This window comes from Pantherophis guttatus, chromosome 1, assembly GCF_059756535.1.
Source record: "Pantherophis guttatus breed Tessera chromosome 1, ASM5975653v1, whole genome shotgun sequence".
Taxonomy (NCBI): domain Eukaryota; kingdom Metazoa; phylum Chordata; class Lepidosauria; order Squamata; family Colubridae; genus Pantherophis; species Pantherophis guttatus.
In genome coordinates, this window is record NC_142063.1 from 145,213,428 (window position 1) to 145,233,705 (window position 20,278).

At 37.4% G+C, this 20,278-nt stretch overlaps 1 protein-coding gene across 2 annotated transcripts in view; it reads left to right on the plus strand.

The window, feature by feature from the left end:
* The window catches only part of GALNT5 (polypeptide N-acetylgalactosaminyltransferase 5), a 41,723-nt gene extending 21,784 nt beyond the window's left edge, over positions 1 to 19,939 (plus strand). For both annotated transcript variants that reach the window (XM_034425422.3, XM_034425431.3), the window contains 3 exons: positions 8,697 to 8,777; positions 11,148 to 11,309; positions 16,224 to 19,939. In XM_034425422.3, coding sequence (XP_034281313.2) covers positions 8,697 to 8,777; positions 11,148 to 11,309; positions 16,224 to 16,364 — 384 coding nt within the window. In that variant the 3' untranslated portion in view covers positions 16,365 to 19,939. The remainder of the gene's footprint in view (positions 1 to 8,696; positions 8,778 to 11,147; positions 11,310 to 16,223) is intronic.
* Positions 19,940 to 20,278: the final 339 nt, after the last annotated feature.

The window sequence follows — 20,278 nt, forward strand, 5'->3', positions numbered from 1 at the left end:
CTACTGTTATAGCATTGGGTAAGCCACAGATATTGCTCTTGCTTTTTTGTTCAAGTTCTGCTTGTTTAAATACATAGCTGAAAAAAATCAGTTGGTTTCAGGTAAAAGAAATCAACATTGGGAGTAAAATTATTGAAAAGATCTTGATGACCAGTTAATATTGAAGTGTCTTAGTGGGACAATTAGGATTGATAGAATTATGAAATTGTACTTATTTATGAAATTTATGTGTCACCTCAATCCAACTGGGCTCTAGAGAACTGGTTCTCAACCTGTGGTCCTTGGATCCCTGGGGGCCTGCAATGTCATCACAAGGAGTCTGTGAAAACTTGAACAAATGTTATGATTTAAATCTTGAGGTACATTTTGGTGGTCTGAGGCAGTGGTAGGATTCAAGTAATTTAACAACCGGTTCTCTCCCCTAATGATTTCTTCCAACAATCAGTTTGCCAAACTGCTCAGAAAGTTAACAACCAGTTCCCCGAACAGGTGCGAACTGGCTGAATCCCACCACTGGTCTGAGGCCATGGTTCGTTGCCACAAAACATATTTAAGGAGGGGTCCATGTTGAAGAAAAGGTTGAGAACCAGTGCTCTAGAGAATTAGTTTAACTGAAAACAAATCTGTGAGTGGGTGGGGGATATTTCTGGTATCTCCATGTTACGGATATGCAAATTGATTTGAAAGCATCCTGAGTGAAAACTAATTTTGGGGAGATTAAGGATTACATAAAGGGGGGAATTGAAGCAATTTTCAACTTCAAATTAAGAGCCTCTTTACTTCAGATTGTGATATTGAGTTATAGTCTTCCCCTGCGGATAGCTGCCCTGGGCTCTATAAATTCTCTGCATAGTCTTTGTCAGATGAATATTTTGAAATAGATTAATACTAATGAATTAAGGCTGCTGATATTTGGAGCTGTGACCAAAACTCTGATTTGTATTCTGTTTACATAGAAAATAGTAACTTTCCTTTACTTTACCAGCTTTTCCTTTTTTAAGAGTGACTCTGTAGCATACTCTGGTTCACCCAGCTACTAGTTTTTGAAGGTGTATTGCCTCAAAAGATAGAGAAAGTTAATTTAACTGTCAGGCCAAAGAGAAAAATCTTTCCTAGTTGAAGTTGACATTAATAAGGTAGAAGGTGCTCTGGGGAAAGATAAAGCCAAGCAAAGTTATTGGGAATGGTTTATCCGTACAAATAATTTAATCCACACATTGTGCTATAGTCTGGTTTAATTAATTATAATTTTAAAAATGTGAAAGCTTAGCTTAACTAAAGCCTGAATCGGCAAGGAGATTAATATATATGGGTCCATCTGGTGATAATTATGACAAAAAGATTAGAACTTGGAATGGAGATGGAGTAAATGGTAAAGACAAAGATTTTATAGAATTTAATGGACACGCTTGGAGTAAACTTAAGTTTTGGTTAGTCTTGTAATGTGTTGGCCAAAATGTGCCCAAATTGATTACCACTTTCTGTGCCATGCCATTGGCACAAAATGTTGCTTCTGGAATAGATATGACTAATGACTTAGTTAACTCAGTTAACCAAAGCTATAATAGATGGTAGGAATCAATATCTATGGGGCCATCATAGGAGAGCCATGACATTTGGAAGATTAGATGTGTGATGTAAGAAGAACAAATATTAAACATGAATTAAGAAAGTGTGTTGATAAAAGTAAGAATAAGTTGAAGGATATAATGAATCTGAATGATGATGGTCTACATCTACAGTTCTACGGAGAAGTAAAGGAATAATAACGAAAAGGTAAAATGTATGTTGGAAGATATTGTCTGTGTATGTGTACAGACACAATTAGATTTGATGATAATTAGAATACACTTTTGTAAATGTGGAATTGATTGCTAATAAGGCAAGAGTGGCATACAATTGAAGTAAAATAAATTGAATTATTAGATAATGGTTCAGGACTAAGCAAGTGTGGTATTTTCTGAGTTGTTTAATATATTTATTGATAAATATCAAAATGCTTAGAGTTTTTTTGGATGAAGATATAAAATATGTATGTATTCATGTTCTCGTAACGATTGAGTATCTGAATGATATTTAATGAATGTATAATGATTGTAGGATGTAGAAAGGATATGGCGTATGGATAAAATTAATGTATCAAAGATCAAGCAATTATATTTGACTAAAAAAGTTGAATTAATAAGAAAGTTGCAAATTATACATAAATGATGAAGTGCAACATGTAGATGATTTTTTTCTATTTTTTGTAGAATATTTACTAAAAAAAATGAAACAAAGGTAGCAAAATTTCAAGACATACAAAGGCTAGTAAAAGGGTAGTATGTTGTATGTTGCAAGACTCAAAAGAAGCAAAAATGGCTGTCTACAAGAAGGTGTTTTTCTTCTCTTTGATATAATAATGGTGAAAGTTGGGTATGTCCGGAGAAATGAAAAAGTAAAATGCAGTGGGAATAAGTTAAGAAATCTGTGGTAAGAGGAAGTGCTAGGGACAAGAATGAATAAAGGTGGATTGAACATGAAAGTGTGTGACCAGTTCAAAAAAGTATACTGCAGTAGTTTGGTTGTACAGTATAGAGAAATTGAATGAGGATTGAATTTCAAAGTAAATCTCTATATCAAAAAATGATGTATTGATAGGAAGGGAAAGTACCAGAAATTATATTTGGATAGCATTTATGAGATCTTAGAAAGAAGTAGCTGAGAAAAACAAACCTAATGAATGTATAAATCAATATGTGGATTTGGTAGAAACAAGGATAGTTTGCAAGTATATAAAAGACTTCTGATAGTTTGCAAAGTATGGAGAGATATAGTGAATTGTGTTCATATAAACTAGATATAGTTTATATATAACTGTTTTTTAAAAAATCTTATTTAATGTGTATCCATTTTTAATGCCTGTTGTTTATTTGGTTAATGTTTCTCGCTTCTTTGCTGCATGTAGCATATTATGTTCATTGAAAGGAAATAATGTGATGGGTATGTATGTATGTTCAATAAGACTCTATTACAAGAGCCTTGGTGGTGCAGCGGACTAAAGTGCTGTTAAGTAGCACTTAGCTGCCAGCTGTCTGCAATTACTGCGAGTTCAAATCTCACCAGGCTCAAGGTTGACTCAGCCTTCCATCCTTTCAAGGTAGGTAAAATGAGGACCGGGATTGTGGGGGCAATAAGCTGACTTTGTATAAAAAAGAAGACCACTTTGGGGGGGTGGGGCGAAAGCCCTACTAAGCAGGTATATACAAAAGTATGGAGGCTATTGCTTAACGCATTGTAAGCCGCCCTGAGTCTCCGGAGAAGGGCGGCATATAAATTGAACCAATCAATCAATCAATCAATCAATCAATAAATCAATAAATAAAATGTGTTTACACAATACACAAAGCTACAGTAAAAGTTAACTCCTTTATGGTTTAGATTAATGAGTGAACCTGACCTGTACATATGTATTTGTGTTACACAATAGACAGGCATTTATCACTTCTAGTTTTTGGAATCACAACCTACTGATAATGGGTTCCCTATGCAAACTTAGCTGAAGTCTTGGAAGTAAATGCTGCAGAATTCATGCATTTTTCTCTTAAATCTACATTTTTCTTAAGCACTGCTTTTTCTTTTATCAATATTTTCTATTACTACTCCTGGATATTTTATGTGTTGCAGTGCAACATCTCTGATTTGAAATCAGTTAACTATAATGAAAGGATAGCAGTTTTGTCAGTGGAAAGTTATGTATTACGAGAAGTACATTGGGATCTAGAAGAGAAAAAAGCAGTATGTTTTATAATTTCTTTCCCCAGAATTATCTGGCAGAATTTATACAGGAAAACTGGTGTAGATCCTTAGAACAATATTTGTAAATTAACTGAAATGTATAAAATTTGTAAGCCCCAAACACTGATCCTCCTTCAGTAAACATAAAGCTTTGCTATTTTTGCCTTCCACAATCTATATAATTTATCATTTATTTATTTAACTATTACCTAAATGAGGTATGTTGATATCAAGCAGATGCTTCAGATATTCAATCCAATTGTAGAACTGTTCACTTCAATGCCTTAAGGATTTCATATTTTCAATTTGCAACCACTAGAGTGCACTAGAAATCCATTTTATTCCTTTCTGGAATAAAATAGGAATTGTTTCTGTAGGGTCCCAAAGCCAAGACCTTCTATAAAACTGCATTATGGTGCATCTTAAGGAGCTTTTAATACCCCTTCTCCAGTTCCAAAGATAACTTAGAAGCTGTAAATGATAGCCATTGTAACACAAAATGTATTATGAGTTCCTCTGGAATAGTGTTCTCAGGAACTACAAAGTGGAGCCATAAAGCTTTTTATGACCTATGGGAGATGAGAGGAAGTTGTTTGGCTTCCTTTTTCCAAAACCTGTTTTAATTTTTATTTTTTTATGATTGCTTCTTCTGATAACTTTAACATAAAATAAAACCAGTCTCTTTAATATATATATATTGGTGTGTGTGTGTGTATAAACACACACACACACACACACACACACACACACACATCAATATATAATCAAATGCAGTTTTCCTGCTGTAGCTGCCTTTTTACCTGGCATCACTAAAGGCAGCTTGAGAAGCCTGTTCAAGCCATGTAGGAATCTGTTGGGACTTCATTCTGCTGTTTCAATCCATGGAGCAATAGGACGACATACAATCCTTGTCAGACATAAGGCATAATTAAAAATTTCATGCCACGATATCAGCATCTTGTCAACAATCACATGGAACTGTACTTCTTATCGTTACAGTTTTCTCTACATCTTGAAGGTACATTTCTCAGGACTCTTCGTACTAAGAGCTGTGGTGGCACCGTGGTTAGAATGCAGTATTGCAGACAAACTCTGCCCACTGCCAAGAGTTCAATCCTGACTGCTCAAGGTTGACTCAGCCTTCTATCCCCCCAAAGTTGGTAAAATGATGATCCAGATTGTTGGGGACAATATACTGACTCTGTAAACCGCTTAGAAATGGCTGTAAAGCATTATGAAGCAGTTTATAAATCTAAGTGTTATTGCTACTTGGAATGCTACTCAAGTGATTTTTGCCCTAATGGAACTACTCTGTGGTATCTTGCTACCATAACACTTGCTACCATAACACATAATACCAGATACAGGTAGTCCTTACTCATGATTCCCCTCATTTAGCAGCCATTCACAGTTAAGACAGCGATGAAAAGTAACTTTGTAGCTAATACTTACATCTATGACCTTTACAGTGCCTTTCTGTGTCACATATTCAGTATTACAGTACATATATATTCTCCCATGTAACATCATAAGCACAGTTACACTCACCATTTTTCACTTAGCAAACACATCACCAAGACCAAGTTATCAGTCCCAAGTTAAAAGGACTACCTCTAAAAGCAGTCTATTTACCCTAGACTGTATTCACAACTCTAAATAGCTTACAAAGTGTAAATATTAGGATTAAAGCAACAACATGGCAGGACAAATCAAGCAAATAACAATAAAACTGCTAAATCCCACATTAGGAAAACAGAATTAATTATGTATGATTAAATGTAGTTCAACAAGGAGGATCATAGTCTACCTTGCCTCGCATGCTGAAAAACCTACGTCATGAAAACATAAGACCAGGGCCATATTGAAACCCTCTTCTTTCCATCAGACCTTCTGTTCTACATACCCATCAACGTTCTCCTGCTACCCCAGGCTAGTCCTTGCATATATCTCATGATAAACTATAACGGTATGAAAAAAAATAATCTTGTTTTTGATAATGTTCATCTTGACAAATTTTGCAGAACAACTTGAATGGTGACCTGATCAAACAATTCGGACCTCTTGCATTATAATAGTTGTGTAAATAGCAATAGCATTTAAATTTATATACCGCTTCACAGTGCTTTACAGCTCCTCTCTAAGCAGTTTACAGAGTCAGCATATTGCTAACAATCTGGGTCCTCATTTTACCAATCTCGGAAGGATGGAAGGCTGAGTCAACCTTGAGCCTGGTGAGAATCGAACTGCCGAACTGCTGGCAGCAGAAGTAGCTTGCAATGCTGCATTCTAACCACTGCACCACCTCGGCTCATAAAAGAGAGAATTCTAGGCTAGTTGGTATATGAACATCTACTGAGATTCCATTTTTTCAGCACAATTATGAATTTGTATAGGAAGAAGGAGTCCTTCTTCTTCTAAATCTCCTTATTCTAAGGGCAAGGAACAGGTTAGAGTTTGTTCTATTATCCATGAACTCAAGCATCACAAAAATTTGGGTATTATGAAGTGGGGGAAGAAGGAATTCTTGATATAAGCCTTATATCTCAGTACTGAAAAAAATGTTATATATGACCAGTCACTCATCTTCCAAATCCATTAGCAAACACAGATCTTATAACAGCAGGAGGGCTTACTCACTTATTTATATTTATTTTTTTGACCTTTAAAATAACAAATTACAGCTCACTTCATTAATCTGGAAGAGTTTGTTTAAAACTATGAATTAGTCTTGGTTAGACCAACTAATTTTAAGATAGAAGATTGCTGTTTCAATGGGTTGGGCAACCAAATTAACTGCAAAAGGTCAGCTGTGGATAATTACATTTTTACCTGTCCCTGCTTAGGTTGCTGATACGATATAGCGACAAATAGAAATAACTCTTGGAAACTCCCTTCTGATAAACTGCGACAGCATCTGAAGTAGAGAAAGTTAAGTTTGGACAGCCAAGGATTGTTGAGAAGAATCAGGAAGTGTATTAACTTTGATCAACAGAAATTAAAGTGTTTTTGTTTGTTCATCTAAAACTGGAGATAGGGGTAGAATCGATCAAAGAGGCGTGAGGCAAACTGTGCTTTTTGTGCAAATAGTGCATAGCAAAACTTTTATAATATGAGCAGAGCTGAGGGAAATGAAGCAGAGGAAAAGATGCCTTGAGTGAGAGATAGACAGTTGTAGAGGTGACTGAACACTGATAAGAGCTTAGATTCAAGTCTACAAGGTGAAGACTGAGATAGTGTCATTTTTGTGTGTGTGCTCATCTCAGCTTCACATTTCCACGTAGAAGGAATTGCAGAATCATTTTTGTAAGTGTGGTGTTGGAAATTAATTGTTTAATGTAATAAGACCTGAGACTTATGTAATAGCACTTAGACTTATATACAGGGGTGAAATCTAAATTTTTTTGCTACTGGTTCTGTGGGCGTGGCTTAATTAGTGGGCGGGGCTTGGTGGTAAGGTGACTGGGTGGGCGTGGCCAAGTCAATGTCACTTCTTTGCCCTTTTTTAACCTACAAAACAAAACACAACACAACTGGCTCACCCACAATGTAAAAGCAGCTGTGCTAGACTCAAAATGGCCCCGCAACAAGCAGGAACCTCACACAGCCACAAAACGCGCAAAAAAACAACTTTCACACTTTACACACACAAAATTCTACATACAGCTTTGTGAGATTTTGTGTATTTGTGTAGTTAGAGTGAAACACTACAGAAACACACTAAATCTCACAAAGCTGCACAAATATTATTTTATTTTAATTTATTTTTATTTTTATATAAAAGCAGCTAAATTTAAAACTTCCTAAACTTTAAATGGCTAGGTCTAAAAAAAGAACAACTAAAAAAAAAACCCAATTAACTATTTTTTTTAAGCTCCCAAAGGGGAAAAAAACTTACCCAATAAGTTTTGGAGTGGGGTCTCCAACCTTGGCAACTTTAAGACTTGTGGACTTCAACCCCCAGAATTCTTCAGCCAGCTTTGCTGGGAGTTGAAGTCCACAAGTCTAGGCAGGAAGGCAGGCAGGCAGAAAGAGCTGCTCACCGATGAGCTTGATGGCAGGCAGGGAGATTCAGTTGCTTGCTGATGCATGGATTGCGATCGTCATGCGATCAGCTAAGGTAAGCAAGCTGGAGGCTGGGAGAGGGGGGGGCTTTTACATGGCTCTGGTGATCCAAACTGAGTTGCCTGAGCTTGGCTGGTCAGAGCTATTTAAAAGGAAAAAAAGACACTGATGATCGCGGAGCTCAGCTGGGCATGGGGGGGGCAGGGATTTTTGCTACCAGTTCTCCGAACTGCCCGCCGCCATCACTACCTACTCGCCCGAGCCGGTCCGTACCAGGAGCATTTCACCCCTGCTTATATACCACTTCACAGTGATTTACAGCCCTCTCTTTACAGAGGGTTATACAGAGTCAGCATATTGCCTCCAACAATCTGGGTCCTCATTTTATCGACCTCGGAAGGATGGAAGGCTGAGTCAACCCTCAAGGCTCAATTGTGGTCGTAAGTCGACGACTACCTGTACATTCTATCAGCAATCAGTTCATTTTTAAATTCTCCATCCATTTTTCTATCTCTAGTGAATGTTTTCTGGAGCTGTTCACTCATTTCCTCTAGTTCTTTATAAAATTTATTTAAGGTCCTTTCAGATTTCTTTTCATTTCAGCCTTCTGGTAGTACTTTTTCCATCCTGGGAGAATCAGGCATACGAATACATTTTGCTGGTAATAAATTGGCGTACTCAGTGCATAATATTTTTCTTCCACAAATAAAATACAATCAGATGCAGATTACAAATGCTAAATAGTGATTATAAAATTTAATTGCGTCAACATTTTCAGTCAACCATTGTCTTTTTTGGTATAATTTGAAGTTATTTTTTTTTTCTGAATATGTGTTTCAATCATTTATTTGTTCTAGATTATTAATGTAGCAATGAATAAATGCATCACTGTGAAGCAGCCTAATCTTACCTTTGAAACATGTGATATTAATAACAAGGTAAGACTGGAATTATTTTTTATTATTCTTAGAGGCTAAACCCTTTAAAACATCTTCAAAGTACTGCATATGGTTTGGTCCTATATATATTCTATTAAGTTTTCTGTCCAGCTGTGATGCTTGTATTATTTTTAGTTTTAAAGCACCTTTAACCACCCTGCAGTCAAAAGGAATCCAGTTCTGTCTGGATAATCCAAATGTCAGTTTATCCAAAATATCGAAGGTACAGAGCAGTGTTTGTCAATCCTGGCAACTTTAAGAGGTGTGGACTTCAATTCCCAGAATTCCCCAGCCACTGCCTCCTACCGCATAGCTCCCAGCGACCAGTAAGATCCCACAGAGTTGGTCTCCTCCGGGTCCCGTCAGATAAACAATGCCGGCTGGCGGGCCCGCGGGGGAGGGCCTTCTCTGTGGCTGCCCCAGCTCTCTGGAACCAGTTACCTCCTGAGATCCGGACCATCCCCACCCTATTGGCCTTCTGAAAAGTGGTGAAGACCTGGCCTTTCCAGCAGGCCTGGGGCCGTTGATCTCGCTGTTGCGATCTGGCGAAATCCAGCCATGAATGGTGTGAATGGGTTTTAATTGTTTTTAATGTTTTAATTTTTAATGTTTTTATATATAGTTTTTAAATGTATTGTAAGCCGCCTTGAGTCTTCGGAGAAAGGCGGCATACAGGTTGAACAAATAAACAAACAAACAAACAAACAAACATACTGGCTAGGGAACTGTGGGAGTTGAAGTCCATACATCTTAAAATTTGTCAAGGTTGAGAAACCTGGGTGTACAGGGTAAGGCAGATAACCTTGATAGAATCCTGCAAGAACCATTACATAGGCAAAAGGGGCTGAAGCATTTTTTAAGTGCAGAACAAGGTAACATTTAGAAGCTGCTCAGGCAGACACTTCGCTAATTCACTGAACTATAAAGAATAAGGGGAGGAAATACATCACAATTAGACTTGGAAGATTCTGTTATTGCCAGTCCCAATTATAATAATCTTAGCCTTCCTGTGGAGTTGATTTCCTGGTTAGATCTACCCAGTGGTGCTGACAGAAGGGGATTACAATGTGACAGTGATTCATCTGGCTTGCATGCCCAAAATTGAATTGCGGCCAGAATTCCTCCTTCAGGCAGGGGCTGAAGTTCCTGTCTATGCTATAGGATCTTTTGATGGCCTCTGCTTGAATCACTCTGGCCCTTTCCCTACAAGAAGCAGAAGGGGTGCAACAGTCAGGCTGATCGGAGAAAGATGAGCACAGGCTTGTGATGCCCCCCCCCCCGAAGAAGTCTAAGGAGATTCACCTTGGAAGGTGAAATTAGACAAGAGCACCCTGATCCTGGCTGGGTGGCCTTGGGAAGTGGGAATCTGCATCCAGACAAATCAGGATTGTGGCCTCTCTCAAGTTTGCTCATGTTTCCTAACTTTTTGCACTCACCAAAACAAACAAAACGAATGCCCTGTTGGTTCTGCCAGGGATACCGACATGAGGACCCACAAGAAGAAGAAAAAAAAAAGGGAAAAAAAAGAAGGTGGAGGATGTAGTTGCAATTTCACGCAGAAGAGGCTTAAGAATTTTTTTTTAATGTGTGTGCCCCAAGAAATTTTTTAAAATGGATTATGCATTATTTTCTAACATTTTATTTTTAAGAGGGGGTAGTAGTTGAAAATACATATCCATTTGTCTCAATATAGGCAAACTTTTAATAAAATTAAAAGAACGGAAATGCTGAGAGCAATAGTATCTCTGATGCAGAAAATAACATGATCAGATCATTTTTCATGTAACAATATGTGTGTGTTTTGAATCTTATTGTCCCCCTTCAACATTTTCCCCTGAAAATTAATCTTTTCTAGATCTGTTCTGAATATGCAACTTCCTTTGTGTTAGGTGAATTAACAGTTGCTTATGTTTTCAATAATAACTTTATTAAAGGAAGGGACAAATGAAGCAGCAGTCCATTTATAATAAATTTATAATAAAAAATTGTGTTCAAGTGAATTAAAAAAAATAAATGTGAACTTAAGTTTGAATAACCTACATTTTCAATTTAATACACCAAACATAGTTCAGTGCATTTTTAAAGTAACAAAAAGGTAAGTATGTAGAGAGGGGGGAAGGGGACAATAAAAATGTCAGTTTAACAGGCTGCCTTTTACTTAATGGATTATAAGTTTGAAAAATATATCTTATGTGTACCATTTAGCACTGGTCTAACTGAGAAAGGAAATTGTCTTATTTATAGTGAACCTTTGGTCAGTATTTGAGTAACCCCTGGAAAGAGCATCTTAGAGTGATCCAAGGCATAGTCACTGTAATTCAGAAAACCCTGATTGAATCTTTATCTTTGCCAATTCTTTTCTATGTGCAGAACCAAAAGTTCAACTACACTTGGCTGAGGCTAATCCAACATGAAGACTCCTGCCTGGCACTTATTGATGCTGAAGGGACCCTGGGTCTGCACCCTTGCGATAAAAGAAACAATAGCCAGAAATGGTTGCATAAATCACTGGTAGCTTTTCACCCAGAACTCGTAAGTGCAGCTGTTTAGCAAATAACAACCCCTCTCACTGTGGCTAAAGTGGAACTGGTTCAAAACAAAGACAGCTTGCTACATCATTTCCCTTTGTATGCCAATGACAGACAGGCGGACATTTGTTATTCAAGTAAGGAAAGGACTTATGCAAGGTTTACTCTTAGCTTTTTTTCCCCCTGGGAAGAGAAGTAACACCAGTGAATATTTAATCTATCATCAGCTACCTCCAAGAGGTCCAGAGCAGTGCATATCATTCTGATTGCACTTAACTCTTCACAACATCCCTGATCTGAACATTAGACTGAAGAATGTCTACGGAGATTCTCAGTCATCCAGGTCATGGTTGTCCCAAAGGTGCTTTTTCAAAAGGCAACTGGACTTTCTGAAGTCCAGTTGCCTCTTGAAGAAATGCACTTTTGGGAATAGACTAAAGATTATGCTTGTTCAGGGTCACCCAGTAGTTAGCTTAAAGTTTAGCCAGGATTTGGACATGGGTCTCTTTATTGCTGGCTTCACACTTTTAACTCCAGTATTGCAAGTAGAAAGTCTGACTGAAAGTCTAAGGGCTACCAAGCTAGTACCAAATTTTGTAAAATCAAACCACTGTCAAAAAAAAGTGTGAGGGGGAGGGGAGGGTTGGAGCTATACCTGACAGATACTTTAAGTTCTAAATTTTATTATCTGCCAGTCATGGAATTTCTATCCATGCTCCATTTTTAAGTGAAAAGTGTAGCAGCAAAAATAAATTTGGGAACATTGCCTTTTGTTTAATGCTGTTCAATTATATCACTTCCCATTTATTTCAGCAGGGACATGTTCCTTGGGATAGCCAAATTGGAATATTGTCATTAAAAAACAAAATTGCCAAACAAAAATTTACAACCCACAAGTTAATAAACACTAAAAAGCTACTAGGCAACCATCAGATTTAGACCCAAATCTAATACAGATATAACTCATAGGCAGCTCACACTAAACACAGATAAGAGTGACTCATGCATTTTGCAAAACCCCCACCTTCCCCCAAGGAAGGTCTCTTTCATGACTAGTTGACTTTAGGGACAGCTTTCTTGTCAACAATATGTAAACAATTTGTCATTTCCTTCTTTCTTAATTCCAAAGCTAGGTAGGTGGTGTGAGGTTGGTGGGTGATAACAAGCTCTACCTTTTTTTCCACAGAAATTATGAAATTGCAGACATGTACAAAAGGGGTGGAGCTTGTATTTTTGTGGAGCAACACTGCTTTCATCATTCTGAATGATTCATCCTTCTAATGAAAGCATTGGAACGGTGGGCACCTCTGCCAAGTTCCCTGTAATTTCCTCAGTAACCCTGCATGGATTTTTTTTTAACATCCGACAAATTTGGCTAGGACTTGCTATAAATTACTCTGTTACTTGAAACAAATGACATAAGGGTGTGGTGAAAAACAGTGAAGCAGGAAGAAAAAAGACACTAAATAATGTCTATAATATCCAAAATATGGATTGATACAAAGGGCACTAAAAGAGCAGTCTTACAAATTAATGTAAAACAATATTTGTTGCATTGGATATGTTCCAGATTCAGTACTTGTAGTTTAAAAAAAAAATCTCATGCTGTGAGAAAATGCCTCTCTACAAGATGGAGAAACTCTCCCCGTCATTATAAAACAACATTGGTTAGATGAAATGCAAAAATTGCTCCTTATATTATAGAATAGATGTCAGTATGTATAGAGGTTAAAGTAACAAGGACAGCCAGGTGCCCCTCTCCCACTTGATCATGGAACTCCGTAGACCAATCACACGTTCTCAGTCCATTCCACCTCAAAGGATTGGTGGTGTGGGAGAAAGATTAGGGAGAACCTCATGTAATCTGCTTTTCGCTATTAATAGGAAAGGCAGGATATAAATGTAAATAAGAAAAAAAAGTGTAAAACAACAGCAGTGAATAACTTACTTGTTCCAGTTGGAATATATGCATCCAATTTTGTATTGGGCTGTGCTGGAAAGTCTTTTAAAGAGCCAATGTTTTATTGACGTTATTGAAAAATAATCTCATTCGGTTTCCTGTTGCTTTGATACAAACCTGTCAAAGCTATAGTTTCAACCTTTCAGATTTATTTACCTTAGATGACAGCATAAACTGCTCACTTAGCAGTCAAAAATAGTTTTTACCAAGCTGTTCTGATCCGGGGGAAAATGGTCTAATGAATGTTTTTAGAAAAAGAAAAAATAAATTCTATTTTACTCTCCATAGCTATAGGACAGTGTTTCTCAACCTTAGAAGCTTGAAGATGGGTGGACTTCAACTCCCAGAATCCCCCAGCCAGCGCTAGGACCTAGAAATTGATCTTAATGCTAAGAAAATGCCAAAGTAAATTAGAATTATTTTTCTGCATCTAAAATTGGAATGGGGATAGAATATGTCAGTAGAGTCTTTTGGTTTTTGTGGGGAAGGTCAATTACAGCAATTAGAGTATCTCATCAGTAATCATGTACCCAGTCTTGGTTATAGAGATGCCTTCCATTTATTCTTCCATCATTCAGAAGGAAAAAGTATTGTCTTGAGCTAAAAGGCTTCCTGAAAATTTAAGAACATTTTTCATCCATTAAGTTGTCTTGGATGGGTGTTGTTGTTTTCTTTTTCTAGCTAGCTAGACTATAAAAACTAATTAAACACAATTGGACACATATTATTGCAATATGTGTATGTTAATTCAATATACAATATTGCTTTATCTGTTGTGGTAAAATATCAAATTAGTTTTTATGGGAATTTTGGATGTTAAAGGAACAGAATATAAGGCTTATGGGAGAAATGCAGCCTAAAGATATCTCTGTCACAGGAAACCAAAGTATGGATTTTTTTTAGACAAAAGAAATAGCTGTTATTTACAAGACCTTGTTATTTACAAGGGCCTTTTATGCTGTTTCTATTGAAAATAAAGAAAAATCAGCGGAGCAGCCTGTTCTTTGGGGGTAGTCATGACAAACTTTTTCTTCATTTTTCTTTGTATAGAAGGGCAAAAAGGAAAAAATTTATTTATCAAATGTGCATGCTGCCCATCTTGCCAAAGATAAGCAGCTTCCAGATAATTGAAAGAAACCTACTTCTATCTTTCTGGATATAGTAGAGGGAGTCTTCGACTTAGAAACATAATTGAGGCGAAAATTTCCAGTTGTTCAGTGAGTTGTGCCTCATTTTATGACCTTTTTGCCACAGTTGTTAAATGAATCACTGTAGTTGTTAAGCAAATCATGCAGTTGTTAAATGAATCTGTCTTCCACCATTGACTTCGCATGTCAGAAGCCGGATAGGAAGGTTACAATGGGGACCACATGACCCTGGGACACTGAAACTGTCATAAATACATGCCAGTTGCCCAGCATCTGAGTTTTGATTATGTGAACATGGGAATGCTACAATGATCATAAGTGTGAAAAGAAGTTATAAGTCACTTCTTTCAATGCCATTGTAGCTTCAAACAGTCACTTAACGAATGGTTGTAAGTCAAGGACAACCTCTAGTATCAACATTGTGCTTACATCTATGTACACACATGCAACTTGACACAGATAGGAACACTTTGCAAGACATCAAGCCTAAGATACGAATCTGATGGGAGAGACACTGAAGTGGGATGCTAAAAAGTTTATTTATTTATTTATTTGAAAAATTTATTGGCCGCCTATCTTACCTCGGGGTAATTCTGGGTGGTTTCTTTCCATGCTTTCACAGATTTAGTTTAGTCCCTCGACTATAGTCCTAATTGTTGTAGTCCTCGACTTACAACAATTCACATAGTGATCATTCAAAGTTACAACATCACTGAAAAAAGTGACTTATGACTATTTTCATACTTATGATCATCACAGCATCTCCATGGTCACATGATCAAAATTCACACCCTTGGCAACTGATTAATATTTATGATGGTTGCAGCGTCCCGTGGGTCATGTGATCCCCTTTTGCGACCTTCTGACAAGTAAAGTCAAGGGGGAAGCCAGGTTCACTTAACAACTGTGTTACTAATTTACCAACTGCAGTGATTCACTTAACAAATGTGGCAAGAAAAGTCATAAAATGGGGCAAAACTCACTTAACAAATGTTTCACTTAGCAACAGAAATTTTGGGCTCAATTTTGATCATAAGTTGAGGACTACCTGCAATTAGCAAGAAATGAGTGAAATGCTAATGATCTTTGTTTTTATTGCCAATGCTGTACCTTGAATGCTGAAAATCCCTTCATTATGATGAGCAGTATTTACTTGCATTGTGAATCTAGATTTTGAATATTTGTGGCAATGAAGTTTTTTTTCATTTCCCTACCTTTTTCAGCTTTTAAATATCGATTTTTATCAAAGATACTTCAAACTCATTTCTTAAATAAGCTGTTTGAGAATAGTTACGTTACTTATTAGGAAACCTACTTAGAGTTAGTTGCACCTGAGAATATGATTCTTGCTCATTCAAAACTTTTCAGGAATTTATAATTTGATTTTGACAATTAACAAATTATCCGGCCCTCTTTTCATTGTGATATGCCCCCTATTTCATCAGCTGAGTAATATTGCAATCTGAAGGGCAGACTCACCTGCCATTAAATTACCCATTATTGCAAAGGCCGTATGATATAACTTCCTTTGCATAACAATTACCATTTAGATGGGAAGAATTGTCTTTGAATTTTCATAGAATTAGCAAGCTGTGCCACATAGAGACTCTAGTCCAAGAACAGATAGACCTGTTGTACACTTCTTGTCCAGAAGACATGTTGTATACTTCCTGTTCTGCTTATAAATGATGTATGTCGGGAAACATGGCAAGAGTTACTTTGTCAAGATTTTTTCTAGTACAAAAGCAATGGCTTACTTTTCAGCTTTGTGCATATAATCCATTGTCACCATCTTCTCTCTTCTCTTTAGATGGATCACATTGTTTTAGAACAGCTTTCAAGGGCCACATGTTTGGAAATAGATCAGACGCAGAAAACCCTGAGGGCTAACATTTGTTTTTCGAGCAATATTCATCAGAAGTGGCAATTTGGAAATTACTATGCTGAGTGAAACAGAAGCCAAGCAAGCTACATGTAGGAGCTGCTTAGTACGCTGATAAGTTCAAGAATGACAACTCTAGAAATGGGAAGTACAGAATCAGCAATGTTTCTCAAAACCACAATTTAAAAGCAGTGTATGGGGAAATCAACAGATGGAGAAAGAGCACAGCTGATTTAACTGGTGTCATTCTGGTGTCCAACCAGGGCTGTTACCTCAAAGGAGGCTGGGCAGAAATCTGGCCGGGGGGGAGGGGAGAGTTCAACGAAAAGGAAGTACAGTACTTTGAGTATCTTTTTCCATGACAAAAAGTAAATTTAACAACAGAATATTATGTTATTATGGGACCCGTTATGAATATTTCATTTCATTATTGTTCCCTCCCTCCCTCCCTCCCTCTCTCTCTCTCTCTTTCTCTCCCCCTTCTCTCTCCCTCCCTCCCTCTCTCTTTCTCACTCAGTAAACTCTTTGGCAAACCTTGTAGTCTTAAATCTCTAAAACCTTCATTTCAAAAGTATGTACAAAAGGTTAAAAATGTCTTCCAACTCTAGGAGAAAAAGTTTTATTGCTGACATCTCCAAGAAAATGTGGTCACTCGGCTGTAGAGATCAGAAGTAATTTTTTCGACAACCCTTTCTCTTAGAATTACAGCCACTTCAACACCTTTCAGATCATCCAAAATGGGAAAGAGAAAGAAGAGTCTCATAGCTATATTGAAAATGGGATCACAAGCCTTTAAAAAAAAGTAATTTTGCTTTGAAATTTCTTTTTGGATAACTTGCAACTTTGGCTGGATGTTCTAGGTGTGTTTCCCTTTTGTGGCAAGAATTCACATTTCTTGTTTTAGAAACTGGACATAAAGATGCGATCCCTTCAGAAGGATGACAAGCATTCCTTCATAATATAAAGCAGCATCATATATGTCAATGATGTGATTCATCTCACTAGGCACGAAAAATTAAAAGAACCACGTAAACTCACATTGGGTAGTTCCTCCAGCAGTTCGTATTGCTATCATAAGGCACTCTAGGATGGAAGAATCAGCCAGGCACTTATCACTTGCTAGCCAATTGGGAACTAAAGTGTAATGATCCTGACAGCATGAAGAGCCAGGTGCTTGTAGCCTCCAAACACACAGTGATTTCAAGCATTGCCACATGAATGCAACTCTTTGGGTCACAGAAACATTTTTCAGAAGATTGCTTGTTTTGTACTTTGGAACTGGCCACCTCATCAGTTAATATTCTATTAGATTTTAGTGATTTTCACAATCTACAAGATCATAGGACTGGGATGTTCCTGATGTAAAATTCAAAGTGAACATTTCTTTAAAAAGATGCTACTTAAGAATGGACCTCATTGGACCCCACCACTTTCAGCTCAGTCCCCCCCTAAAACAGACAATTAGCACTTAAGAAAAAACAATCTTGAATGTTTCCAAAAGCAAAGTCAAATTTCATATATACCCCACTATCTTGAAATAGTTTGTCATCTTCTAAAAAGACAAATACTTGTGTTTTTCATATGTAACTTTGCCAATATATGAACTTACATTTTTTGATGTTGGGAGAAACACCATTGAGTTATCCACCTATTAATAATAACTTTATTGTCATTGTATGTGTATACACAGTATACCCATACAACGAAATTCACTTAACACCCATTCACATTATCTGAAGTCACATTGCCCAACATTATAATGAAATTATTTATACACTATGCAATTGTACACTATAAATATATTGTTCCATGTATTTAGCACACCAGTGCATAGCACAAGGAGACTATGCCCTGGCTTGCAACCACCCTATCTTTAGATATTTGAACGTGAAAAGAAACTCCTAATGAAGGACCTAGAGCAGGGGTCAGCAACCCACAGCTCTGGAGCTGCATGTGGTTCTTTCATCCCTCTGCTGCAGCTCCCTGTCGCCGGTTAGCTCCACAATTGATAGGACTTTCCTTGATAGGACAGGTAGAGGAAAAAGGATGCCATTCTAGGAGGAGACTGTATGGTAGGGGAACCGGACTTCTGGTCGGCAGAGGAAAAAGGACGCCACGCTAGGAGGAGACTCTATAGTGGGGGAACCGGACTTCTGGTCGGCTCCAGAATTCAATGGGGGGGCTTCCGGTTAGCACCTTTGTGGCTCTTTGAGTGTTTAAGGTTGCCGACCCCTGATCTAGAGCTAGTTTGGTTTAGCAGTTAAGGTACGAAGTTAGAAAGCAGGAGACCGTGAGTTCCAATTCCCACCTTAGCTATGAAAGCCAGCTGGGTGATTTGGGCCAGTCACTCACTCTCAGCCCAACTCACCTCACAATGTTGTAGGGAAAATAGGAAGAAGATGATGTATTGATTATGCTTACCACCTTAAGTTGTTTGTAAAAATAATAAAAGGTGGGATACAAATAAATAAAATATGGGCTTCCCCAATAGATGGATGCCTGACATTACAGCACATTAAACATTATCGAGAATGTGTGTTTCTCAGGAATTGGGGGTCCTGAGGAATTCTGATCCCGCTTCTCTACATTCTCTTGGTTTGTTGTGGCTTGAGAGTGGTGACCATTGTTAAATTAAGCTGTTATTTGACAGGACCAAAATATTTAACAATAATCTTCAAGGTATTTATTTAAGAGCAATAATCACTGGTAACTCTGGAATTAATTTGCTGAAACAGCTCATCAGCATAAGAATTCTTATGATTGTGAATTGCTCTGGAACAAAAGACTTAAAATTCACATCTTGTGTCTCAGAACATTGTATGTTTTTGTAAGACAAACTTAGAAGGCAGCCAAGCTTTCATCAGCCATCATATTTACAGCCGGTTATGGGATTCTTTGGTGATGTCTAAGAGGGTCTCGGTATATAATATCACATAATGCTGACAACGCTTGGCAAAGCAAAGTTGCCAAAATATTGATTTGCCTAAGAGACATCACAGTTTCATTCCCACCTGTCTTTCTGATTTCCTTTGCATATCATTTAGTATTGCTACCCTGTGGGCACTATCAAAAAAATTACACAGATGTTGTCTGTGATCTCATGATTTATCAAAAACATTAATTTCATTACATTTTGTGTGCTGATATTCTGTCATTCTTCATTTAGCCAACATAGAGAGGCCATATGTAACAGTCACATTGTATTTCACATAAGTCCCAATGCATTTTCACTATTCATTTTCCGAAATGTCAGTTTCAGTAATGGTTTTGTTTAGGCTTTAAAATAATTTGGTATTCTCTTTGTAATGTGGGGAACTAAAATATGACACAAATATCCCTTTACAATCAATCGTGACTTCGTATTTTCATTCTTTAACAAGCAGTCACGTTAACATAATTCCCTACATTTTGCAACTGTATGTTGTCTTTTTTGCTTACTGGTGAAGATTACAAAAACGCATTCCAAAAAGGAATTGGGCTTAGAAATTTGATGCCATGTTTTTGGAAATGATGCCCAATCCAACAGGTGTCCCTGCCAACCAGTGTAGAAGAGGACAGAAAGAACCTTCCCTCATTCACCAACCCCGATTCCTGGATTCTTAGTCTGAAAATAAAAGACAAATAAATCCCTCATCCTTACTTGAGCTCTGAGTTGGTATTTACTTTGCCTCATTGGCTTCTGTGTTCTGCAGCACTTTGTGTAATTGTTTTCAGAATCAAGCCAAGATATAGATGTTCTCTAGCCTATGCTTCTAAGTGAATCTACCTGCTTTGTGCAAAAAGATTTGAATACAGTTTACTTGCTTGTTGCTGTGATGATATTTGTGTCAATATACCGTGTATCCCCAAAAATAAGACCACCTTGGATAATAAGCCCAATTGGGCTTTTGAGCACATGCACAAAAATAAGCCCTCCCAGAAAATATTTAAACACATGTGCAGCCGTTCCCCGCCATTTCCTCTGGTTAGGGTTAGGGAGACAG